General features: G+C 43.6%; 1 protein-coding gene across 7 annotated transcripts in view; it reads right to left on the reverse strand.

Annotated features, from left to right (window-relative positions):
* The window catches only part of LPP (LIM domain containing preferred translocation partner in lipoma), a 328,422-nt gene that overhangs the window by 138,292 nt on the left and 162,135 nt on the right, over nucleotides 1-27,995 (reverse strand). For all 7 annotated transcript variants that reach the window (XR_003528319.1, XM_027647152.1, XM_027647153.1 and 4 more), the window contains one exon: nucleotides 21,852-21,974. Coding sequence is in view for 6 of the 7 variants with exons in the window: in XM_027647152.1 (XP_027502953.1) it covers nucleotides 21,852-21,974 (123 nt within the window). In the remaining variant the exon portion in view is untranslated. The remainder of the gene's footprint in view (nucleotides 1-21,851; nucleotides 21,975-27,995) is intronic.

Consider the following 27,995-nt stretch of genomic DNA (forward strand, 5'->3'; position numbering starts at 1 on the left):
CTGGGTCCTCTGAGCACTCGATGCTTCTCAAAGAGAGCAACCAGAGCTGGGAGAGGCATAGGAAGAGGGCTCCCATGCACACAGACACCATCCCTTTACTCCAGTGTTCCCAAGGAAAAACCCCTTGAGATGAGACGAGAATTTGTAGGCCCAGAAAATGTGAAAGCTGGCCCATGCACCTTCATGTCTCAAAACCATGCTCTTTATTTCACAAATAACAGATTTCCATGTCCAAATTCGAGTCAAAGCAGGTGTAGCTCCAGTGGTTTCTGTGCAGCCACATCTGCTCACACTCCAGGGCAAATGCCAAACTATTTATTGCTACTTAAAATTTATTGCATTTTCAGTCCTCCATCCCCAAACTGCTTTTGTTCAAAAATTCCTTTTAAATCCTTGCATGCTGACTGGATAAATCAAATCTGACAATTAAAATGGTAAATTGTTCAGAACCTCAGAGTTTCCACCTGAGGATCTCCAAATACTTTTGGAACCTAAACACACTTAATCACTCCCATGTTTCTTGCAAAAAGGAAAAAAAAAAGTAGAAGCATCCTTTTTAATTCCCTTTTCATAGATGAAACACTGAAGTCCTGGGAGCCCCAAAAGGCCTGCTATGAAGCTGCTTGCCCCAAAGACTCCTTATCCAGTAAATCAGAGGCAGGGCTGGGAAGGGAATCCGGGAGTTTCAGCAACTCTCAGTCCTCTTGTTCTCACCACTTCAGCAAATAACAGGCACAGCAATGTGATCATGCAGTTGTCAGTGTTTTCCCTCAAGGGGCTGGACAGAAGATGCTGAAAGCATTTGATCCTCATGGTATCAAATGTGAGCACTGAACGGTATTGTTCGATGCTGAAAATTCAGACATAAATAACTGGCTTGTTTCAAGTGAGTAAAAGGATGTCTGTGTTTGCAGGAATCTCACAAGAGGGAGTAGAGAACCAGGGTGTTCCTTTTCTTTTATTATTACCTTTCTATTTCTTTTGTGGCGGTGTCTGGAAATAACCCATCAGACAGAGGAGCTGCTCCCGCTGCTGCTGTGGCAGATGGCAAGCAGGGCTCGAGAGCGGGGCTCTGCCTCGGCAGGGCTGTGTGGGGAATTCTGCAGCAGGAGGAAACAAGGCAAAATGTGCAGGCTGCCGTCTGCATTCAGATCAAGCACTGTCTGTTGCTAGCAGCACAAGTTGTTCTGAAAACAAGAGTCAATCATCTGTAGCCTTATTTCTGTACATTTCCTGCAGGGGTCTCATGAAATAAATGAGAATAAATGTAAGGGCGAGAGTTCCTATTAGGAGCAGCCTCATCAGCATCACCCAGCCAAGCATTTACGTCATCAGCATGCTAATTTAATCAGACCTGAGCAGTGATGCTATAAATGGATTACCATCCCAGCTAGTGTGGTTACCGAGGTAACTCAGCCCTTTGTGCCACAGATACAATCAGCTTAATGATAATAAAAACCTCAGCACAAATGAAACAGAAGGAAAAGCCTGACAGGGCTGACGCATACACGACCCTTTCTCTCCCCTCCCCCCTCCCCTTCCTCAACCTTAGCCACTCACTGCAATAAAATTAAGTGCTGCTGTGATCTGTATGCACAGCATTCCCATAGGGAACACGCAAGTAAATAGAACCCGCGGAAATAATTAATACAGGCCGACAACGAATGTCGTCAGCACTACTTAGTCATTCCACCAACCCTGAATGGCAGAGGGACACACAGACAGAAACACTGTACAGGCAGACTCCAAAGATCCTGCAAAGGGCTTCGGAGAAGTGGTTGCTCCCTGCCCAGGCAGCATTAATTATATTATGGAGTACTTGGACCAAGATATGACTGCAATGGTGAGTCTACTCACTGCCCACCCCTGCCAGAGGGGAGCATTTCCACACCATCTTCTGCTCTTCCAAAACTGGAGGTGACCTGAGACTGTGCAGTCCAAACGCCAGGGAGAAATTCAACCGCAACACTGCTAACCCAGAAGTGTACGTGACCTGTTCCTTTGCGGTGACCGTTCCTTTGGGACGGCTGAAGTGGGGCTTTGGGGTTTCCCACATTCACCTATCTCTGCAAAATCAGCAGCCTACTCACCCCCTAGCTTATCCTGGGAAAGGACATTCCTTGGAAAATGCCAGCCTCTATGAGCTAAAAGACAGTGACATCCATGCCTTAAAATGAGCAGAAGGTCATACTTTCAGTTCCTCTAGTTCTTTCCCAGTTGAGCACCAAGTTCCCTGTGGATGCTGAATGCCATACATTTTCCTACTAAGATGCCAAAGACCAAATTTCCCATAGCATTCAAGATTTGATTTTCTTTTCCTCCTACCCAAAATTCCAGCAACTATGAGCAAAACCACCAGCATGTAAGTGCTCAGTTGCCACAGCAGCTCGGGCATTTCACCTGCCCTTACTCCAAGTCACCACCTTCTCACCTACCAATGCTTCATCTGAAAACACTGAACATGACAACCGGACCAGGAGTGGAAGTGCACACTGTAATCTCAGGTCCGTCAGGCTCCTGGTGTGTATTGCTCCAGTCCAGGCAGGATCTGAAGGGATTAGCATGAGATGAATAACTTTTGACAGGTTCCCCAGAAGTGCAGTGAATTCTCCATTGCCCATCACCCGAACACATGCATCAGACTTGTTGCTTTGCAAATGCAGTTCACAAAGAGACTTCCCAACATTTACAACTGGACATGAACAGAAATGGCTGTGCCCTTGCCTTCGCTTCACAGATGATTAAAAGCTGTGTGTTGGTGGGGGGATTGCATGAGGGCAGCTCACTCCACCTATGTAAGAACATCTCAGCAACCCAACCCAGCACTTCTTCACTGAGCAGAGGTATCCAAGTGTTTGAACCTAAAACAAGCATTAGTGAGATCAGCTCTTCCAGAAAAGAAAGCCCTTTCTGAAGTGGCAGAACCCCAGCAAAGTCAAAGCTGCTTCTGTGCACTGCAGCATGTCCCTGCAATGAGCAATAATAGCAGATATGTCTACAAAAAAGACACATCCAGGCTCATCTCTTGGGAAATCTCACTAAATACTTTCTCACTCCTCCGCCACACAGAAGAGCACCAGTCCTCCCGGGAAATTTATTACATACTTCTAGAGAAACAGTTAAGTAATTCCTTTAGGAGCCCTTTTAGATCAGATTACAGGAGTACACTTTTCCTTGGAAGGGAGAGAGTCCTATGCAAATGACAGCAAATTACTATGAAAAGTTACGTTCTTGGCTGGAAACACTTGACTGAAAGCATGGAGCTGTGTGTCCTGATCTAACTGTGCCCTCACAGCAGTCAGCCAGGTGAGATGCAAATAACCCCAGCAAAGAGGCTGAGGGAGATAGAAACCCTCAAACCAGAAGGCAGATGGCAGAGCACCAGAATGCACAGTTCTGGAAATGGCGCGGCTGTTGATGTGAGAAGGAAACCATCACCTTTGCTTCAATTTAAAAGTCATCGTGACAGCTTGAGAGATTGTAACATTTAAGTGACACAGTGACAGCTTGATCCAGTCAACAATTGCAGTTCGCAGACATGCTCTAAACACAAACCCTGCTTCCCCGGGTGTGAAGCAGCCTTCAGTTGGGAAAGGCATGTAGCAAAAGGGAGATGTAACATTAAAAATGTTCCTCCAGGATCGTCACTTGGCCAGTTATTCTGCATATACTGTGCTGGTGAGACTAGACTGTGGCTCTCTCCATCCTTGTGGCACAGAAAGGATATGAGCCAGGTTGGTGGATGGAAAGAAAAGGAGAAGAACTGGCATCAATGTCAAGTGTTCCATTAATTTCAGTGGGAGCTGCAGGTGTGTAGATCTTCAGAGAAAGCCCTTAAATAGCTTTGCTGCCACAATCAAGTGAAAACTGAACCATGTAGTCTCCCTTTTCCCCCTTTTCCCTCGCTCCTCCTGACAGCCAGGTGGGCCCTGAGGTGCTTAGAGCAATGCAGGGCAAAGCAGAACATCCCCAGCTGACTGCAGGCGTCCCAGCCACATTAAAAAGAGAATTAGATGTTCATTAAAATTTACAGTACACTTCTAACCTCTTTATACTTAGGTGCTTGTTCTCTTGGCCCTGGAGTTATAACTAATGATATGTTTGGCCTAATAATGGCACTTTTTTTTTCCTTTTTTTTTTCCTGCCCAATGTCCTGCTTATACAATTTAGTGCTGTGGAACAATGCCAGATAACAATCCCCAGGCACCAATGTCCCTCAGCAGACACGGAACAGCCAGTGCTGGCATTTCTTTCCCTGAGGTGTATCCTTTTAGGTCCCCACAGCACATCTGGGAGGGATTGCTCTGAGCCTCTCTGGAGATGACTTCTCAACACAATAGGATTTCTGGGAATTCGCAAGAGGGTTCTAACCCATGGCACCAGTTAAACCAATCACCAAAAAGGAAATATTGGAGAATTTTCCACAAAAAAAACCTCTGAGTCAATAGGCCAAATACTTATTTCATCCTTTCCAACAGCAATGGTAAAGCACTACTGTGCCCCTTCCTGTTGCTCAAAGGTCTTGTCACCCACAAGCAACATCAAAAGAATGATTTTGTCATTGTCATTAATAACATGACTTTTTCAGTGACCCACAAAAGTAGAGCACCACAACACGTGCTTGCCAACAGTCAGCCCTCCACACAGAGTTTTATGCATTCAAAAAACAAGTGTGCTCTCTGTAACCAAGCTCATTTCTCTGTTTCAGGTTGTCTTAAAACCAAATTAAATAAATAAAAAGCTGAAATATTTTCACAGCTTTTGACTTCCCAAAGGTATATTTTATACTCAGACAACGTTAAGACAGTGACCATCTTAAACAGAGGAAGCAGTGGCTACCACAGAGCTTGCTGCCTTTGGAACATCTGCTCTGATCTGCAAGTCCCTCAGATAGCAAAGGAAGCTAGAAAATAAAACCTTCAGTAATGGCTCATTTCCAAGCCTTTATGGACAGTGGCTGGGCAGTGAATTTTCTTAGAGAGAAAACAGGGCATCCTTGGCTGTTGCAGTGCCTGCAAGCTCAGGACTTGGTCTCAGACGTCTGGGGGAGATCACACGCTGCCCCTGGCCTGAGCCCACCTCAGACTCCAGCTCCCTCGGGAAATGGGAGCTGGTCAAAGGCAACCCCCTGATGATGCAGTATGGCCTCGCCTCTCCTAGGTAAATCTTACAGGTTTAAAGGGACCTCAGGAGATTGTTCAGTCCAATCCTCTCCCTTATGGTATGACTCATCCTGCCTAAACTGCTCCTGAAAGACCTTTGCACAACCTGACCTTAAGCCCCTCCAGTAGTCCAGGATCTACCATTTCTCCACGCCATCTTTTACTGGAGTTACCTATCCCTCCTATGGCAATTTTATCCTAATGGCTAATCTAAATCTCTGGCTGGATTTTAAGTCCCAGACATTGCACTTTCCAATGTAGATGTGTCATTCCCCTTTTTTTTGCAGCTGGAAGCAGACAGACCCTAAACAATTAGGAGGCAAGAACACCCACAGGGAAGAGGTTATTTACATAAACAGGATCACAATGTGTGTGTGTTTATATATTTATTACTTATAAAAAATACTGCAATCTCTTTTCTTTTCTAATTAAAAGACCCAGTTTGCCCTGCTGCACAATTGCTAAGCAGATTTAAAATGGGGACTTCAGTAGCTATTTTATGGCTAATCAAATGAGTAAATATAATGATCTGCTCCAATTCCCATTCTGATTACACAGTGTAGCTATTTCATTCCCTCAATAAGCTCCTTGCACCCAAAAAGAATAGTTTAACAAGCTTCAGAGCAGAATGTTAGGCTCAATTTCTCTAAAGGGTAATAGAGTGGGAGTGTCTGTATAATTAGCTTTGTTGGGCTCCCTCCCTCACTTCACAATACCTTCTATACAGAGCTTTCACTGTCTCTCCAGGTTTCCATGTTAAAGCAGAAAAATAATGCAGAGCACATTAGATTCATACTAGTTGCACAGAGGAGTTTTGCAAGATAGAAAAAGAGCTGGAGAAGTGTTAGCTAACTCAGCCCAAAAGGGCTCAAGTTTTAATTTAGCTTTAGCAATAAAAGCACACATGTTCATGTGCATAGCTTATTCATCTCTAATGTACTGAACTCTTAGAGGTTTCTGGAAGTTAAGATCTGCCAGACTACTAACACACTGATCAAATCATATTATAAATCACTAAAGTACACTCAACAGTTTCTTCTCTGCATAGAATTTGAAATTAAATTAACAGCACACAATCTATAATGCAAAACATTACCTAAAACATTTGGAAGAGTCTGATGCTGAATTCCCTTACAGAAAACAAAAGTATTTGATATACTGATTTTTCACTGCAAGAAACGATTTTTTTACATAAGCTGGCAAAACTGTAATATTTTTGTGCTTGCAGAGGAATTTTCAGCTGAAGATTTGAAAATCCTTTCTGAAGTCAGACAGCCAGGTGGGATATGTGACTACTACCATCTCTATTTTACAGATGGGAAACTTAATGCTAGAAAAATTAAAAATCTGACTGAAAATAAAGGGTCATGGCAGAGACCTGTGAGGAAAGGGAAAAGCACTCCAAAGTACTGTGGCTGCATCAGACCTCTCCCAAATCAGTCGTCTTGTATCTCTTCTACCACTTTGTATTTGAAAGCATCAAAGTGCCCATGGATACTGCCTTTGGAAATCACACAAGAAGTTTGGCAAAGAGGTCAAAATCTAGTCAAATCATTTAATTCTGCAATGACTGAGGGGAAGCAAAAAACCAAAAGCCCACCAAAACAAACCAGAAAAAAGCAGGGCTTTATGGAAGTTGCTCTGAAAGTCCCACAGCTGAATCACAGGCTTCGCCTCCAATAAACAAAATCCACAGTTAATCCATTGCTTCAGAGTAAGTCAATAGCAAATAAAAATAGAGTAATACAGGCCCAATAACCACTTCCTTTTTTTTTTTTTTTGCATATAAGCTCACCAGTTTGCAGTTAGATAGCAATACCTGATCAGAAACAAACAGATACTGCACTTAAATATTTCAAATTCTCTGAAATAACTAAGTATCCCAGGAGCCCTGAGCCTTGAAAAGAGACAGCTAAATTCTGAGTGGTACCAACAGGAGGAATGATTGTTCTGTCTCTTCCATTGCTAGAAAAAAAGCAACAGGAAACCACCCTAATGGGAGGTAAATGGAAAATATTGAGAATAAGGCGGGTCTACCCCTCCTCCATGGGACTCCTTTGCCATGGGATGCTTTAAATTCCAGAGATTTACATGCATTCATAAAGCAATTGGATGATCTAATGAAAGAAAAATCCCTGACTGAATATAAAGGAAGACATAATTTTTATCAAGCCAGACTCTACAATCAGCAAATTCTTAGATAAAGGGAAATATTCTGAGGTAGTGTTGCTATGAATTTGCACCACTCTTGTCTTCTTTCTTAGGTATTCAGTAGGAAGAGCACTGAGCTGGAGTGACCATTCATCTGACACAGGATGGACAAGTTAAGGCTTTTAATTTCAGGCCTATATACCCTGACAGAAGACAGAAAGACACTGAAAATCCAAGGCTTGAATTCCAATTTCTGATGCAGGCAAATTCTTTTTCTAGAAACCAGACTTAGGCTACTTTTATCTTTACCAGAAACCCAGCACATAACCAACACTATAATGATATGAGTCAGGACAAAATGTCCTTGACTGAATACACTCCAGATGTGATTTCCTTCCAAGCTCAGTTTCAATCTACAAAGTCCTGGAACAAGAGCATTTATCTAGGTCCACGAAGCAGGATACCAAAATGCTTTCATCAAATGAGCCAAGCTGGAGCTGAAGCTGAGTCTTCACAACAGCCAGCATTTGAGGTGCTCAAGAAAGCTTGACAGGTAAATAAGATACTAAAAATTCCCCAAGGGATAGTCTTCCAACAGTGAAACCGCAGTCTATTCTGCATGTGGGAAGTCCAATTAACAGAGGGTCAGCCAACAGCATGTGAAAGAACTAGGACTGGATGCACTGGTACATCCCCAGACAGTGCATCTCCCAGGGAAATGGTAGTTCTGAGCACTAATCTTTACTACCTCCCTTTTACCATACTGCACTTGTGTTGGGCACAACATTCCACTTGGGAAGCCAGTTCAAGCATCTTTGCAGAACAAGAGGATCACTTTCATGTTTCCTTGAGTGGTGAGCTTACAGCTCCTCAGAGGTGTGTACTAGCAGATTGAAGGACCTGGTTTGGATGTACAGAGAATTCTTAAGCTGTTCTAGCAGAGAATAGCTTGAAAATGGAGAACAGCACCTTGGTAAGTATTTCAAAGACAAACAGATATCTGCTTTGGTGTTGGGTCTACCAGCTTAGCTGCACAGAAAAGTGAAACAGCTGCACAAACTTGCAAGGGTGTGCTCAACATAAGCCTTGGTGACAGACACTTTATCCCAATCCACCCACGCTACCATCACAGAAGAGTGCTCCCACTCCCAGAGGTCCAGGTGCAAATACTATAGGGTCATGAATAGTACAACATCACCTATGCATCCTCACTGCACCAGGTACTGAACAATCACCTAAACACCGTATGCTGAGCAGGCAGGCATGGAAAGACTTTTTTTCCCTATTTAAAAGAAGTGCCCAGAGGCACAAGATGGCTCAGCCAAGGTTGTACAACAGCAAGTAGGGGGCTGGGAGTCTCAGGGACACATCTACAACACAGTTCTGAGAAGAACTCACCTCTTGTTAAAAGAAAGTCCAGGCTAGTGATAGATGCTTCAAACTGAGTATTTCTTTCCTCTTCACTCTTTCAGTGTAGCCTTAGCCAAGAGGAAACAACTGTAAAGCTGATGCCAATCAGTCCAACCTGACCTTTCCCAGGGCCAAAGCCCCAAATTCCTACCTGGCAACGCTCTGACAGACATATCAGAGAATCCTCTAGAGTGCAGCAAGGAAAGTCCCTTCAGGGCTCAAGCTGCTATTTTACAACAAGAGACATTTTTAGCCTATAATTTTATCTCTTCCATCTCTCCCCATTGCTTGAAATTAAAATAAACATGGACCAGGGCCTAGGATTTTATTTTATCTGTCACATATTGCTATCATTAAACACACTTAAAATGAGTGGGTTTAGTTCAAATAAAACTGTCTCTTCCCTCTCCCTTTCTCAGCTCAACAAACATAAAATAGGAAACTGCACTCCAATACATTCAAGAAGCAACACACGTTACATCATGAATAGATGATCCATCTGGCAGGCTGACATGGTAATAAGTTTGCTTAATTGTCAGGTCAAGCATATTACAGACCCAGTCTGTCAGTCCTTTTATTACAGCTCTGTACAGGGGAATTTCAACCTCCTTGTACTCTGTATGTATAGATGTGGTATACATCCATATGGTACGAGCACACATGCATGGACACATACGAAGTGTCACTTGGAACAAGGAGATTAAACTAAGAAAGGAAATACTGAAGTCAAATAGCTCTTAGCAGTTGTATACATTTCAGTCTGGAATAATCACCCAAAGAAAGCAATGAGATATTTACATTTAATTTATTTGAAACTGGGTTCGTGAAAGCACTGATTATAGGGGATAATCCAGCACTGCCTCATAAGCAAAAGATCCAGAGATCCTCAGATGTTCCCTCCATTTATACTTTATAAGTGATCAGCCCATCATTTTGTTTTTGGCTCCATGCAGCTCCTATCACACAGACAGTCTCCTGAGATTGTCCATATGTCCTCCTGAGAAATCACTGAGTACATTCAGCAAATGACTGAATTCGTCAAATGGATGCTTTGCCTTCAAAAAGCCCACAAAACAAAACAAACCCCACCTTTTTCCTCCTTTGTCTTTGTGCCTTACCTCATCTTCTCTCCATTAATGAGCTCAGTTGTGAAGTGCTTTATTTACAGGAAGACTTTAAGGTGTTCTGAAATACAATTTGTAGGAAAGATGCCAAATGTAAATTGTATTCTCTAGACCTGCATGCATTTGTGATTTTACATGAGCACGCACACATATGTTCAATATCAAAGCAGCAGGTGTTCTCTAAAGTTTTATTGCCATTAGTTAGAAATGACCACATTACTCAACAGTGTCAAAGCCAAGTCTTGTCACAGGGAAGTCTTGCCAGAAAGCCTGATGGTTTCCAGTATTAAACAACCCTGCTTTGGGGTGCTGGCTCTGGCTCTTCCAGATACCTCCAAAACCTAACAATGATCTACATTTACCCCAAAGAAGCAGTTAACAATTGCATCCTCTGCATGGTATCTCCGCAGCTTTTTAAGCAAAATGTTGTGTCAAGCACAGTAGCAGCTCTCTGTCACTGGGGCCTCATAAAATACCATGATCTTCATGGTCACTCTACTCCACAGCCTGAACCCCTGTCTTGCACTTTGGACATTAGCTGCTGATGTGGACTCCAGTCAAAATCTTTCCAGAAAAAGATTAATTACAATTCAAAACAGTATTTGTACTATCTCCCTGCTGAACTATACAGCGCTGAAAAAATCCATCTGAACAACAGTGGCTTATCCATCATTTTTTAAGGCTGCAAAAGGGTTTTAACTGCACAGATATTCCATGTAATGCACAGTTGATCCTTCTGCAAACCAGCACAGTAAACAACCCCAACACCTTCTCTTCCCCTCTTCATAATCACAGCTTGAAACAGCATGTGCATCCTGGTTTTCTGATGGATGGAAACAGGGCTGTGCTTCCCATCTTTCTTGAATTCTCCCTGGATCACAAGTTAGTGCTTTTGGAAGAAGGCATCAAAATTGTGTGAGACTCCAGGATGACTGGAGTGATTGCTGTTACACAAGATGGCAATTCTTCATGGTTCTGAGCTTCCTGGGACAGGAATGGGCTCTCATTGCCATCTTACAAATCACTCCAAAGGGGGTAACAGTCTCTTGTCAACCCAAAGACAAACAACAGTGCTACTTATGGCAGGACAGCAAAGTCTCTGACCTGAGTTATGCTGACAACCAGGTGAGACAATTGCAACAATCCTACTTATCTTTACACACAATGCCACGCAAACTGCACAACCTGCCCTTGCTCTTACTGTACTTATACGCATGGAACTACTTCCTTCCAAGTGAAGAATTCATTGTAATACTCAAAATAATTTGTTTGGGCAGGGAGGAATCAGTCTCAGACTGAAAACATTGGCAGAAGTATTTATAACTGCTTCAAAATCTCATTTTTCTGGCCAGGTCCATTTTTTTTCAGTTTTGTTTTTAAATCTGTGCGAGAAGACAGTAATACTCATTGGACCAACACATTATTGATCTCCTATAGAAACAGCAGTTAGTTAGAGTGCTTATTTTCAGCAGTGAAGCAGCACATTAAATTTATCTTGCTGTAATATTTTTTTTCCATCTCTTCCTCTTTTACATACTCATAGAAGTTTCCTATTCACTACTGAAACACCATATGGTGATAATATATGCTAACACAGGCACAGTGACACAGTCCACAAGCCTGCTATTGAGTAAAAGTTGATAACATAAGGCTGAGAGAATTGTAAGTGCTTCCAAGCCACAATAAGTACGTCACCTAATTGCATTTTACTGTGATGCAAAGAAGTCTGAGTCAAGGAAGGAACTTCCTTACAATGAAACTGTAACAGCCTGGAGTAATTTACAGTTATTTGAAGAGCTATAGCAAGGATCTATCAATTCATGACTTTCAGATATAGGCTGGGTGTGGGTTAGGGCTTTTTTTAGCCTAGGCAGCTTTAATATACAGAAAGAGACAATGCATTTCAGCATCACAGTCATCTCTCAAAAGGTTCCAGACAGGAAGGCAAAAGGCAATCAATAAGAGAAAATATAGACAGAGCCTCTCAAACCATTCACAGACGCCTCTGCCTCTTACTTTAATGAACTAGGTTTTGAACTAGGAACACCTTGGAACAATCCTGAGATATGTTCAGGCTACAAATCTATTTGTGTTTATTTACACACTGATAGCAGGGTCTGATGCAGAAACTGCAGGGCCAGCTCTCACATGTCTGTAGGGTTCTGGATCCTTACAGGTGGCCCTGCCTGAAATGAGGCCAGGAACAGATCTGCCCTGCCTTTGGACTGGCCATCAAGGGTTCTAGGGAGAGGTCCTCCCTCCCTAGAGAGAGGTAGGGCAGACCCTCATAAACACAAGACAAGTACAGACCAGGGAATGACAACACTATCTCAGAAAGTCACTGATGTCTGCCCAAGGCCCTGTTTTACAATGAGCTGCATGGTCTCTCTGTGCCTCAGTTCTCCATTTGCAGAATGAAAGAATCAAACTTCTTCCTCCTCAGGGCACAATGCATGAAAAGCTGCAAGTGCTCATGCAAACAGGCACCAGTAAACAACCAGGACAAATTTGAGAAGGCCATACTTTAAATGCCAGGGCTTCCCAGTGTGCTTGACCCTCCACCTTTCAGATGTATTTAGAAACTACAACTGCAGAAGGTAGCTGTCCTTCTCTTCTAAAGAGTACAACTCAACAGTAACTCCCATCAGCAAGATCTATGCCGGCCCTGCAATGGTCTCTGGACAGATTCGAGACAATTCAAAGGCATACCAAGGCAATGCCCTCCTCGTTGTGAGCATAATGCACGAACCACAGAGCCATCATTCCCACTTCGGTGGAAATGGCCTGGGGAATACGTCCAGCACAGGCCACTGTGGGAGCAAAGTCCCAAGTGATGTATTGCCATGCAGGTGTTTCTATAAGTTGCTGTGCTGTTCCCTTGGCTCTGAACTATTTCCTTTCCCTAGCAGAGAGGGAAATGCAGCTGGTTCCTCTTGTGTGCAGAAGAGAAAAACACAACACAAAAGGAACAAAAACCATAGAGAGCAGAGCAAAGGAAGCCTGATTTCCTATGGACTTGTGTCTTGCGTCTTGAGCAGACTCTGACCCTTCCTGTTCTCATTTGTTACCTCTCCTGACTGCCCCTCCTGCTTCCCTTCTCCCCCTAGTATTAGCCTTGGCATTTGTCTGTGTATGTCAGCCAAACAATCCATGTTCCAGGTCAGAGATCCTGCTTACAGCACAGTCTGGAAGAGCAAAAGTTCAGATTGCCTGCAAGACACGCGGCGGGCTGGGAGCTCACTGCGCACGTGTGTGGACGGGCCAGCCCAAGGGCCACAGCTCCGCAGGACACGAATCTGAGTACATCCTGCCCCTCGCTGCAGCTTCCCGAGACGGATCTGAGTCCCTCCTGCCCGGCACTGAGTTCTTCACAGATATATCCCTCTCTCAGACCCACTTAAAAGTGGTCACAGAATTCAAACCATATATGGGGAGCAGCCAACTGCTGGACACCAATGCGTGCTGATTAGGAAGAATTAATCAACTACGGTTTTAGTTCAAAACTCTCCAACTGTTTCCTTGGCAGGCACTGGACAGGAGAGTGGCTGCCGCAAATGTGGGGAAATCACCGCCTTGTGCCAGAGGACTGAGTTAAACTTCCAGTCACACACAGCTGGGAGGAAAAAACTTCCCACTTATGGAGTGCTGGGTAGATCAGAGAGTGATGATACAGGTCTAGGACACCACAACTTTCTGAGCCTGAAGCTTTGAATTCTTGTGGGTTTGCTGGCAAGGCATCACATCAAGAAGTCTGTTGACCGTAAATCACAAAACTGTAGCTGAGTCTCAAGCAACACCCTCCCACAGAAGAAACATAAAGGTTTTTATTTCCCCTGCTTGGTTCACTCACTCCAAGGCAGAGATGGATGCAGTTCCCCACACTCAAGACCACTCTAAATCCTCCTGACAGGGGAGGTTCTCATGTACCTCTGCCCATCCATTCACATGTGCTATGAGAGGAGGATAAATCCATGACAGGGTACTCATGTTGTGACCTCAGCTCCTCTGCTGACCCGGGCACAAACCAAGACATTTGATCTCCCAGTGCCTTGGTTCTTCTCCTGCCCATGAGACAGCCAGTACACTTCCCTATTTCACAGGGCTGCTGTCATGGTGGTAAATCTGATGCCGCTGAAGCACTCAGATGCATCGACCCATGAAAGAACACAAGCAGAGTCCGTGTCCCAACAAAACACAGGTCTCTGCCCTAGAGGCAGCTGCTCTTCACTGGTTGGACACACGGACAGCTTGTGAAGTGTGTCAGGTCCCTTTGAGAAGAGTGCCAAACCACAGCGAGTGCCAAAAAGCAAGGATGGGGAAATGATGACAGGCTTCCTGAGATGATGGTATACAGTGCCTTGGTCCTGTGGTGGGGAAGAAGATAGAAAACAAAACATAACAATAGGTAGAAGGCCTTGAACAGCTTTAGAGAATAAGAGCCCTGCTCTCAACCACTCACAGCAAAACAATCACAAATGCAGAATGAGAAAAAGATCAAATTATGAGGTACTATTTGCTTTTTATCACTGTTCCCAAAGTAAATGTTTATCTTTATCCGCACACAAATTTGGGATGCCTGCACAGATTTTAAAGTCCAATATAGCCAACATAGTCGTCATCTAAAGCTGTAGCCAAGCACGTAGGCAGGAAACCCAAATGGATGCAAAAAAAGAGAAAGGCGAAAGAGGAAAAGAAAACCTTACCGATATTACTGTGAACTTGATTATATATCAGAAAAAAGAAACAGCAGGAGTAGTGCTGCTTTATTTTCCCTCTGATGACAGTACAAGAGGAAGAAATAATACCCTGCAAAGGTCACTCTTATCCTGTTCATCTGTGACAAGCTGATAATCTGGGATCTCAGAAAACTTTCTTTAAAAATCTTCACGGACATGCTCTTATCAAAAGGATTAAGGTTTAATACATACCGGCAGATGCAACAGATTCAAGCATCTGCTAATCAGAGCAGAGTCAGTTTGCCGCACGCACCGGCTGGAGCTGATGAGCACAGGAAGCTTTCCCCTTCATATAGAGAAAGACCAAATCCAAACATACATGAAATCATCTCCTGGCTGTGCCCCCCAGCTCACACATACGTGGCTGAACATCCCTGTGCTGTGTGTGTTCCTGCCTGCAGACATGTCAGGAATGGCGTGATAGACGTGCGCTGTTCACAGCCAGCGCACCCGCAGGGGTGCTCCTAGAAAGCTTCAACCCTGGGCCCATCTCAGGCACCACTCATGCAGGGTGGGAATGTCACTCTGCCTTTGGAGAGGGGAACCACAGGAGGAAGGGTTTCTGGATATAGAGGCTTTGCTTTTTGAGTCCTGGGAGGAACCTACTGAAATTACTCCAGACGGGATGTGTTCTTTTCTACTTTCACTAACCCACACGGATTTTGCAAACAGCGCAAAGCCAGCGTGCTGCAGCTAGAAGCAGGAGAGCAGCTGTCAGAGTTGACCCCATCTTTAAAACAGCCCATGCAATTCCTGATGTCCATGACTATGGCAAAAGTGTCACAGCCCACTGAGAACACCCTAGCCAGTAGCTCTGCAGTGAGCCTGCACAAGTCCTCTGATGCTGCTTATGAGTGTTGGAGCTCACCAGCTCAAGGCCAGCTTGGGCACACCTCTGTGAGACACTGTCATCCCTTTGTGTACACATGAGCCATCCAAGTCAGTGGCAAAATGGCAGCACTGAGAGCCTTCAGGAAAAGCACTATGTAGCACAGAAGCTCTGAAATAGCTGGATGGTCCTACTATAAAGTTATCAACCCTTTAGGATGGACAGGGGATGCTTCTCAGTTTCAGCAGATGGGCTTATTCCCAATGAACCTCTCTCTGTCCTACAAGCGAAGAGATTAAAAAGCCCACAAAACCCTAAATGCACAGACCTCAAGTGAACAAATACACAGAAATCCCTTGCAACTGGGAAAGCACTGCCTGGCTACCCTGCTGTACTGCTGGATTCAGAAAGCTCTTTGGCAAAGCTGTGCAGGTGCCCACAAATTAGACATGCTCAGACCAGCAGAAAGAGGCCAGGGAACTTTTATTTACCTCAGATATCATATGTGAAGATGGCAGAAGCAAAGCCTTTGACTTCAGCCCATACTGAATATCTGAAACAGCCATATCCCCCTGAGTCCCATAACCGAGGAACCATAAAACTCTCTGTCACATGAATGCTACAGGAGGGAGGAATTAATTCTGAACCTACCATATCAATCTCAATCTGTTTGTACCCCTAAATTTTGTTTTTTAAAAAAAAAAAATATTCCTGACAACAACTGGGACGCTAGCAAATACTCTGTAGACTGCACTTGCAAAATCCTTTCGGTGTGTACCAATGAAAGCAGCCAAGCTCAGGCAAAAACCAGGAACAATGAAAGTGACTCTAAGCCTGGACTAGCAAATTTGCATGGACTGTTTCTAGTACAGATTCAGCAATCTCTTTTTCATAGCCCCGACCAAGAGCAATCATAAGGATCTTTCTCTAAGCTGGGGGAATCTGCTGCTCCTTGCTGAGTAGGAGGCTTTATTCATGGTTGGAGATATAGCTCTGCATTAACAAAGATAAAACACCCGAACTCTTAGCTGTGCATTCCTGACGCAGCTCTAAGTGGGGCACTAAAATTAGAAATTCACATGGAAGAGTCCTCCTAGGAGTCTTCAGCACTCGACATTTTGCCTTGTTCCATGGTTTGCCATCCTACAGCTGATACTGTTCAATCCTGTCCCATCATTCTGAAAGAAAATACATCCATTGCCTTTTCACTGCTTTTATTATCCTCAACTGATTGTCAGAAAAAGTGATGGAATAACAACCAGCGCTGTCAAACATTTAAATCTCTTTTAAACTCCAGTCATTACAAGACATTATTTCCCACTATGTTTGGAACATAATGAAAATGTATCATTGATTTTTTAATTTAATCGTCTTTACTTTTTTATTGTTCTGTAGCTCACATTGAGAATAAGATTCTTTTCCTTCAAAATATTGCTCACTTCGGCTGACAGTGTTGGATAGTGGCAGATGTCTAGTACTAGGGGCAATGACACAGAGGCAGGGACAGAGGTATGAACCCTCAGGTATCTTGCCTAACTCTGCCTTGATTTTCCCCATCTGGTAGATGAAAAAAATAATTTCTTTCTCTTTTCCACTATTTGTACAACCACATCACCTTCAACCCAGACCATGGTTCCACACTGCTACGTGCCATACACATGGGTAGTAAGAGGCAAATCACACTGAAGAGGTTCCCAGGCTACAAGGACAGAAGAGATTTTGAGAGGAAGCAGTGAGGAAACGCTACGTTCAAGGTAATTTAACACAGTGGTAGTAGCTGGGAATGACACAGGTCTCCAGAGTGCCAGTCCAGATCCCTCCAGATCAAGCTGCCTCTGAGAACTGTACACAAATAAATTTCATCTTGACCATGATGGGTGGTCAAGTAAGTTTTTTTGCTATTTAAATACATCACAAATATTGGCAACACAGTATTTGCTTTTAAAAAAATATTAAATACCTTCAGACCAGGTACATCTCATTACTTGGTACACCTCCCACAAAGTGCTATTTTGCCAAACAGATATTCTGCTGGAAATTCAGGATAAAACTCAAGAGTTTCAGAAGGTAGGTGTCCAATTCCAGACAAAGCAATCAGCATTCAATACATAATTCACAGCAGGGACAAAAAATCCTGAGCTTACGTGTGCTGCTATTTCCAGTATTTCATTTCCACAGTCTCTGCTGGAAGCCCTTTCTCCAGAGCCACAAAGTTTTCTTGTTTTTCAAAAAATGCAAACATTTATTTTATGGGCTGAAATTTGGCTTTTTTGTTTTTTTTCTTAAGGTCTTGCTGCACTGATCTCTTACGCAAGGATTTAAGCAGAACAGATAAAAACTGGGAAAAATACCATTTAAGAGAGGAGCCCCATGACCATAGCATTCACCAGGCCTCTACTCAGGGGTTCACACAATTTAGGACTAGCCCCTGTTCCCATCCATGAAAGTTATGCACCTAATGTCTTGTCTTTTACTAATGCCTCCTTTTACTAATGAAAGACACAGTGGGTTCTCTGCCTCTGAACTTTCCAATGCGTTACTGCAATTTAGAAGGTGTGATATGTACACAGAAACACACTGCAGCTACACAAGAGGAGCTCTGTGCTTTACTCATCACACTAGCACTTCCAAGCTTTACCAAGAGGGAGGAAAATATTAATTAGATTTTTTTTCATAATGCATCTGCAGGTCTTCAAACAATACCCAAGGCAAGCTAAATCTCACATGACATTGCAGTCATGGTAATTTTGAGATCGTCTTGGTCATCTCCTCCGTTTCAATTCACTGTACCAGAGGGCTGGAACTCGTCATGACAGTGAAGGTCACACAGGTACTTTCTAAAACCTCAGCTCAAGCTGAACTCTTTGAATACAGTCTCTCCTACACCACTTCACATGACAGAAAACATCCTTAGATGCTGTTGTGTTGAGGTTAAAGATGATGATTTAGTCTTGTAATTTTCCCTGCTTTTAGAGATGTGCAATTTTGAAAGGTAAAGCCTGCATTTTAATCAATTCTGACTGGTTCTGTGATTTAGAGAGACTTTCTCTTGCAAGGCATGGACTCAGCCTGGCTCTGAGGTTATAGTGATGAAAGTTACCCATACGTTATTGATGGCCAATATGAAGTAAACTATCAGTGGCTAAAAAAACCTCTGCTGCAGGGGGCTCTCTCAACTGCCTCAAGATAGAGAGAAGAACTTTCCAAACACAAAGCCTGAGAGAATCTTTCACTTTGAGGTTTAGAGACATTGAGGTTGACTCCTGCTGGGATACTCAACTTGCAGAAGGATCCTCTCCCACCAATTCTGCTGCTATGTGAAGGAAAGGCCTTTTCTGCTCCATAAAGGATCCATGTTGAGAAAATGCTCTTCAAACTCATCACTTCAGAGGAGAGGGCAACACAGCTCTGCAGTGCAACAACACCCCACCTCCTCTGCCCAAGGCATGGGAAGCAGCCATCAGCTACCTTTGCTTTCCAACTCAGCTGCCTTGAGTTAGGCAGGACCATCAGGTACAAGGAAGGCACTGCTGACCATAGGTGTCCAAATTCTCTCCCTGGTCATTTTTAGCTCATGGAAGTGTCCTTGTCACCTACCCAGGACACAAAAAAAGTTTTTAGAGTGACATCCAGATAAGTAATGCAGGGATGGTGTAGAGATGCATACTTATCCATGTCCTCAACAGCAGGTCTGCTGGCTAAGGGACATTGTCTGGGGTTGGCATCGGCCCACCCATTTTGAGAAACATTGAGGACTTTCCAGACCTACTGCAGAGGGCACACATCCCTCTGTGTCAGAGGCACCTCCTGGTGCAGTGTGTCTCTTTGCAATCTTGAACTCATACCAAGGATCAATAGAGCTTCCCTCTGTGTGAATTTATGCCAATGGGCAAAGTATGTTAAATAAACTGCTTGTCATTACCCTGCTATCACTCCTACTCCACTGAGAGAGGACTATGTTACCATTTAGCTTATGTTGCTTTAAAACTGCCTTGAAGATAATATAAAAAAGGAACCTAACAATAAAATTTCTCTTATTCCAGAACAGGAATATCCCCAAGGGTAAGGTATTCCTACAAAATTATTATAATGCTTTAACTGCATAAGCACAACTGAAAATGTCTTCTCTGAAAACAAGTCGTAACTCTATTTTCCTATCTGCAGCCATTACCTCGATAAATTTGGGAAGGTCAGCTAAGGTGTAATCCAATAAATGTGCTGATGTTCTGAGTAAGTACCTTACAATTTGCAGCCTAATCTATTATCCTACTATAAGACCATCAAATGACTCACCGGTTTTAATACTTAGTACAGATCAAACAAAGGAAAATATCAAAGCTTTACGTTCTAGTACCACCTTTCAAGGACTTGTTTGAGTACTCTTTAATTACAGCAGATGATACATCCAACTCTGGCATTTTCTTTCTCTAACAGCTCAAGTTAGAAGTTGCTGTAGCTGTACTTTTCACAGGACATCATTATGTTAACCAATAAGTCCTGAAAAGCCTGATAAACTGAACAAAAGAAATTAGGATTTGATCTCAGAGATGGAATTCAGCTTCTTCTGCCCACCAGATTGCACAGTGTGTAATGCACCTGGGAGACTCACCATCCTGGGTAAGGAGGGAAAAGTCTGCAGAGCCCCCACCTGAGCTGTGGGCAAAAAGCCATGGGAACGAGCATGTGCCCCAAGCAGCACATGTCATCTTGGAGGCTGACGCCCAAACTTGGCCTATGACTTCGAATCTTCCATAAACTCAAATAGACCTGCAGAAGTTTGCATCTGAATGCTGTGATTTTTTTATTTATCTTTTTTAATGGTAAAGGTGTAAAATAAAAGTGAAATAACCAACTTATTCACAGAACCCCAGATCCCAAAGGAAGAAGTATCAGGAGGCAGTCGTCAGCAATGTCAGCAAACTGCAAATGCTCAGTAAAGTGGGTACAGAAGTTACTACAAAGATTTTGGAGCTGGCCAGGGGCATTGCACAAATCTCTTTCAGTTAACTCTCGCAGTGTTTCGACACTATAAAGCATTTCCCAGTAACAGTGTGCATTTGTGTGTGTTTGGCCCACACGAACAAAATGAACATGGGTTATTCAAAGCAGTGCCTGAGCAGAACTTGTCTCATTTATCACAACAACAAAAACTCACTGGGAAAAGGACTGAATGGTATCAGGTTTACATTGTTGCTCTTTTTGACTGACTAACCCAAATTAGACTGGTTTTCAAGCACAATTCTGTAATTTTATGCAATAACTGTGCACATGTTGCTAGAATGAAAGGAGTTTAATAGGGAAGTCCCTGCAGAAGGGATGGGAAACTCAGAGTCTCTGTGGCAGATGTACACTTCCAAAAATGCCCAAATCTGATTTCACTTTGCTTTTGCTCAGTTCACAGACTTAAACATGTGCAATTCTAAAGAGACTCTGATCACTACTTTAGTTCTGCTCCAAAAGTATCAGTTCTCAGCTACTTAAAAGAAATGCAGCAATGAAAAGAATGAAAAAAGCCACAAACCAAAGAGAAGGTTTATATGGGTGTGCACCCATCACTCACCTATACCTTTGATACTTTTGACTTTAGGTGTTTTAGCAAGGTTAATACAGCATATATATAGCTGCATACATCCCTACAGACATGTAAGAAATGAGACCAGTCATGAGATTAGGAAGGAACAACAGGGCACAACTGGGCACAAACATATCTGGGATGATTTTATGAGATTTTATGAGATCCCAAGAACTGCCCTTTTTTAAAGTGCCACCAGGGTGTCACCACTTCCTCTGATAGATAGATGACATCTCAGTAGAACTTAAATAGCTCCACTCAAGCACTACCTAGGATGAGTGACAAAAATTAGCTGAGCCACTGACACCCCTGCAGTCCTCGTCTAGACACAGCAGAGAAGTGTGAATTCCTGTCTGCCTTGCTGGGCTACAGCCACCCTGACAGCTGAGCTATGGTCCAAGCCACTTCATCGCCACTGATTAGATGACAAAAAACAAAAGAAAACAACTTGAGACGCAAATATCTGGATCCTTCTGGCGGCATGACAGATAAAAGTTAACAAAACGGAAAAATGACAAGAAAATAAAAGCATAAAAGTACTTGTGAACTGAGCAGGTTTTAATTCACAAGCTATTGTTGGTTAAAAGTTGAGGAGAATGAAATGCCAATTTTGAAAGTATTTCTCTGACATCTCCGTGGCAATCTAACAATCGGGATCAGAGGCCCTTCGCTCAGAGGTGTGGCAGCTTTTGAGCCGGTGCCCCCTCAGAGCAGCTGTGCCCTTCTCCCCATTGACAGCCACATCTGGATGCTATCAGGAGGAACTGGCATGCCTGCTCACAACAAATACCAAGCAGTTAGCAAATTGATTCCAGAAGTCGATGCTGGCCCCTTTCCCACTCTCTGTTTATGCAACATGCCACTAACCTGTTGAGCCCGAGGTTTGTATGGAGAGCTGCTCTCCAGGTCGGCCAGGATGCTGGTCAGAGAGTCAATTTCTGCATCTAGACTGGACCGCCTCTCTTCAAGCGTCTTGCCACCAGGATTAACCTTAAAGAAGAAAGAAAAGTTCCAGTTATTCAAACCACTTGGCCTGGTACGTGATTTCTTACTCATAGAGCTGCCATCATGCCCATCAATAACTCTCCGGTTTCAGGGACAAACAGGCTGAAATGCTATAGTTCCTTCCAGAACCAGCAGCAAGCCTCCATCTCACAGGGACTTATGCTGTTTTGGGGCTTTTCTTCATGTATTTCCCACAATGGGAAATGTGAATGAAATACACTGTGTTAAATTGACTTGGAGGATTAGCAATTTGGCAATTCACTGCTGAGGTGAAAGGGGAAGGACACCAAGAATACCCATCCGGGAAAACAGAGCTGGGGACAGGCTTGGAGAACCTGGATCCCAAGAGCATCTCCTCTGCTATGTCCCCATCTCAGGTAAAGCACAAAGAGAGAAGAACTGCAAGCCATAGTGGTCAGCAACCAGCCACATGCACCTATTCTTATTCTAAATCAATTCTTGGTAACTGTGCCTCTCTGATTCAACACTTCTTCACAAATTTCATCTGAAAAATGAGCCCCTTCAAGGAAGAGTGAAAAGGTTCAATCCATTTCTAGCAGATTCAAGGTGAAGGGTGTGATTTGCAATAAGCAGTCACAAAATAGCATAAATAAGGTCCTTGTGAAAAGGCTACTATGCAGGAAAGCCCAGAAAAAAATGCCAACGTGCAGCCAGGACCCTTTCTAATTCAATGCATTTTGCTTTCTCTATGTCCAGCCCCACTTGTACCCAGGTTGGTAGGGATGCTCACTTGGAAGGGAAGAGACATGAATTTTCACCACCACCACCCATCTCAAAAAGTAAAACCCAGGTCTCAGCACCACAGGAGAGCATGTGACCCCCAAGCCACTGTTCAATGGCTGCACTGCAAGCCCTGATAGAATAAGTATTTTAAAAGAGGACTCATTCACATGCTTTGTTTTCGATCAACTAACCTAGTCCAAAACTTCTGGAAAGGACCTCTGTGCTGTACAGCCCAACCCAACAGTGGTACATCCTGACAGGGCACAAAGGCAGGTACAGATTAGGAAACCCTCCTTAATGTTTTCAGTGCTTTGGAAATGAGGCAGCTCCATCAGGAATGTGAAATTTAACAAAACCAGCTAAGGATCCCTACGGTGTTGGAAGTAGGTACCAGGAGCCAGCCCCACTGAGCCAGCCCACAATTAGGGCATGCAAAGAAACCAAAGTTCTTGAGTCAAGGGAAACATTACATTGAAAGTCTTTTCTCAACATGAGTTAATTTTCTTCTGTCTTTCCATTTTTTACTTATCTGCAAATCCCCCAGACAGTCTCTCCACGTACGTGCAAGCACAGAGCTCAGTGAAGAGCTCATTCAGAGCTTGACGACTTCAATAATAAAAATATTAAAGAATTACCTAACAACTCACCTAATATCAACTGCAAAGCCTGTTCAGACCATACCAGCACCTCCCACAGATAATCCAGCTCTGTTTGCCTTCACTCTCACCAAGTTATTTCAATTTTCCAAGCCAAAAATTTGCTTTTTTCTTTGGCTCACTGGCTGTTCCAGATAGTTTTTATTTAAATTTCATTTCAGGAGTATTCGATCATTACCTGTTTTACAGAACTCCCCAGTAATCAATCTGACACATAAGTGGCAAGTTGGTCAATGAGAGACAGGCTATGTAGACAGGCTGTTAGTTGGCCAAACTTACACATGCTGAGGCATTCATTAGTTCCTAATGATTATTAAATTTTATTGGATTACAATAAATTTGGCTTGACTAACAAGAAAATGGAAGCTCCAATGTGCTTTATGCAAGAACACACCATTTAAAAGGCTGAAAGTCAGGTTAGAAACTACTTAGAAACTCAACTCTTCTTGCCTATTTTTATTATAGAGCCAAAGTCTTTCCATCCAAACTATTGTTAAAAAAAAAAAAATTTTTCACAGGAATTACCCCAGACCCCTACTCCTATATAACTGTAGGCACCTGGATTTTCATAGCTCCAAAAGTACAATTTCCTTTCTACTTCATGGCTCTTGTTTGGTTTTTCTCCATCTTCCAGCAGTTGGCCTATAACTACCACAGGCTTCCCAGACAGAAAAACTGTGATTGCTCCACTCCAGCACATTTTTAAGCTAAGCAGCCAAAAGTCAGCCTGGAAAGGACAGGAGAGATGCAAAGGGCATCCAAGACCCCAGCATATGAAGTGATAAATCAAGGGAATGGCAGACCCAGGAATAAACCTGGAGTACACACAGGACGTTCTTGGCACCCTGACCCTGGAGAGAAGGGATGGTGGTAGATGAGAAGATCAGCCAATATCATTTCTGCTTCTTAGCATTTCTGGGCCATATTATTCCCAGGTTCTCATTCCCCAGAACAATTATGCAATAGCTGACTAGCAAACACTGCAGAACAAGTTGTAAGGTTGTAAAAGTTAAATGTCCTTAGGAAACCTAGAAAAATAAAATAAAATAGAATGGAAACATCTCTATTGATTCAGGGCTCTGTAAAAGATTTACTTATTCAATTAAAACATAATCAACATAGATTAAAGCCCAGTTCTACAAATGCTGGAGCACAACGCAGTACAAAGGTGCCAACGAATAACACCACCGATACGTGTCAGGGCCTAATGGGACAGGAATGGACTTTGAAGACATTTAAGAAATGGTAATCTGTGCAAGGACAGATTCCTGCTTGCTCTCTCTTCCCCATCTCCACAGATCTTGCATCTTCTCTCTCCCCACAGTGTTCCACATTCAGCTGAAGGATTTGGGGAAACAGGAGAAGCATTTGCAACACCAACTTCAGCAAGAGAGGGTTAAGTTATTTCTCTTCCCATGCTCTTCGTCAACACGCTGCTATAAAAGTTTTATGATATTGTTCTGGAACAAAACCCAAGCACCAGGTCCCAAGGCACAACAGGTTCACAGAGACACAGCTCTGCTCCGAGGAACCCAGACTGGTTAAGCTCACAACCTCGCAGATACAAACTCCGGAACCAGAAAGAACTGCTAATTCTATTTCTGTCTGGATTTATGGCATTGTTGCAGACATGTCACTTGTGCACCCCCTCTTTTAGCCAGTAGAAGATGGAAAAATGGGTTTAAAAAGAAAAAGGATGCTATCTTTGGCTCAGTCAACGTGAGTTCGACAAAAAGCAAACATAAGCCAACCCAGTCCAACAAATTACTCACGCCAGAGACCATCCACTCACGTGAACTTCTGCAACGCCTACACTCCTATCCCCTGGCTCAGTCCTTGCTGTGAGTCAAAAGACAGAAAAACAGCAGAGAGCTTCACTGCTTGGCTTGTTTGTCCGCCTCTGAATTCCTGGTGTGCAGCTCAGAGCAGCTGTGATGATAATCTGCTCCTGAGCCCTGTCAACTGACTCTGCTCTGATGAAAATTTGCTTTACTTTTGCTAATCCTTCCACCCAACACCAGTCAGTGCCACAGGTCCCACCACACCACCCCAAGGGACATTCATTACAGAACATGCAGTGCAGATGTCAATGCAGGGTCTCAAATTTTGCCTCACTATTCTAAAAGGGTTGTAAGACTATTCACCAAGCTGAAAGACATGAAAAGTACAATGATTTCCCTAGATGTCACCTCTCTCTACAAAGCCAGATCACCTACTCTTATCACATTTTGCAGCTTTCAGCAGAGAAACAAGAACACTTCTCGTTTATCCAAGCCAGCTCCTTGCAGTGGGCTCAAAGAGAATAATCTGGTTCCCAGATGTCCTTCCTAGCTCTTGCTCCAAATTCCTTTCCCTACCCAGACCCAGACACCTCTCTTTTATTCTCTGTTTTCCCCTCTCTCTATGCCCTGTTTGCTGCCCTGCAGTGCTGTAGCTCTGCAGCACAAGCTCTGTAGCCCCTTGGACAAGAGACGCAACATGGGATGCCAGCTTGGCCTCTGAGCCTCTACAGTAAATCACGCTGATGCCTGGTGGTGTGGATGTGTCAGAGAAACATGGAGGGTGACTTTGTAGCAGCAACCTGCTGACAACACATGGACAGTTACAAGTAACTCCAGTGTCCCAGTGCGTATTTTCTACTAAGACAAGGCAATGGCCAAACTCCTTAATACTATGAGACCATCAGGACTTTGCTCACCACAGCGCAATTTACCAGCATCCATATCCACCACGTCTCCATCCACCTCAGCCCTGCTCAAGTCTCATCTAATGGAGATTGAGCTGAGCATGTTTCCTGAGCATTGTGACCAGCTCATCCTCTGAGCTGTGCCCCCAGAACACGAGCTGTCATTAGTGGGAAATGTAGTGCTGTTTTATCTGTACAGACACATTCAAGACAGCAGAGCTACAGCTAAACAAGCAACCTTCCTTGTAGCATCAGCCTGCTCCACATGCCGTGCTATCACAAGTCACTGATAACTTCATAACTCACAAGTGAAAGACTGGAGATGAACACCATGGATAGTATGAAAGGTCATACCTTGACTCAAAACAAAGCCGGGGACCTGCAGTACCTTCTGCTCCTGGTTCTTGGTTTTACTGGAAGCCTGAGGTGCTTGGGAGCTCTCGTTGAGCTGCAACACGTCAACACTGTTTGCACTTACACATCCAAGAATGGGGAAAAGCAGGGAGCTGAAAAGCCTTCTGGATCAAAGGAAGGACTAAACTAGTGAGGGGAGCAAGTGGAATTTAGACAAATCAGAGGTTGTGAGCAGGTGTAATACATATGGACTTTTGCCCTGAAAGACTTCATTGTCCTTTCCTCCAGTAAAAGCCAATGAACCACAGCTGATAAACTCAGTGACCACTGTCTGCTTCCACCAGGCTGCCCCCACCACAGGTGCCTGTCATGCTCTGCAGGCTGTCTGAATCTTGGGGCAGGCACTGAGGTGGTGGAAAGAGCAAACAGAAGAGCCTCCAAACAAGGAGTGAGCCTCTCCTCATGCTCCATGGCCTTGGGCACAGGGCTTAGACAGTCACAGACTGAGCAAGAAGGATGGGGCTCTTTAATTTCCTATTTCAACTGGGGGCAGGTAAGGGAGAGAGAAGTGTTTGATTTTGATGGTATTCACCACACTTACAAGAAGAGACTGGGAGAAATGTTAACTAGGAAGAAGAAAGAAAGTGATTCAGTCTTGATATACTTCAGGATGGAGGTTGTGTTTAATTTTTCTTTTTTTTCTCTCTTTCTTTGCTCTTTCTTCGACGATTTCACTGCCAGAGGCAAGGTCCTTTTCAGACACACACCCCTGCTACTTCATCTCTCTCTCATTCTTCTTTCCAAGGTCACAAAAGCCATCTAAAGCCCAAAAAGACATTGCAGTGGCAAAAAGATGCATCCTGAAGGGCATCTATCAGGAAAACGAAGCACCCTGAAGAGTTGCATTGTCTATTCTCCCCTGAGCCTACAGACAAGTGTAAACATTTTCTTCCCAATTCCCTAATGTAAATTAAAACAGTTCCAAGAGGCTGCACCCCCACACATGCACATGGAGACAAGAGCTGACTGCAGCATTCAGAGCAAAGGAGGTCTGAGATGCTTGATTGATGTCTAATCTCCATTCCAGGCACCAAGGAGGGGCTGTAAAAGAAGTCGTGCCCTTTAAAAACAGAAAGATTGAGTCTTTTGAAACAAATCTGAAATGATGGAAGATTTCAGCAGATGTGACCGCAGTGATTTCACCAGATGTGATTGTATCAAGGATCTAATAGAAAAGAACTTCCCTGCTGTTCCATCAGGCTAAAGCCAGGCCTGAAATATCCTTTTTAGTCTTTTGATGACATCAAGGATAAAAGCCAAAGGGAAGTTAGGTTTTGATTTATTTTTTCCCTTGCTTTTCTTTCTTTCAGGCACAGAATAGTTTTACCTGGTTTGTGTTGCTGGATATTAGCAGGACGAAAGGAAAACACTTCAAAAGTTTAAAGAGGGCTGTTCAAAGGCACCATTTGGTGCCTCAGATGCTGCTGTCATTTAATCTAGCAACATTTCTACAACTCTAGCCACTTCTGAAGATCTCACTGTAAGGAGGCAGGTGGGCCTACCTGG

This window comes from Corapipo altera, unplaced genomic scaffold (genome assembly GCF_003945725.1).
Source record: "Corapipo altera isolate COAL_440 unplaced genomic scaffold, ASM394572v1 113, whole genome shotgun sequence".
Taxonomy (NCBI): domain Eukaryota; kingdom Metazoa; phylum Chordata; class Aves; order Passeriformes; family Pipridae; genus Corapipo; species Corapipo altera.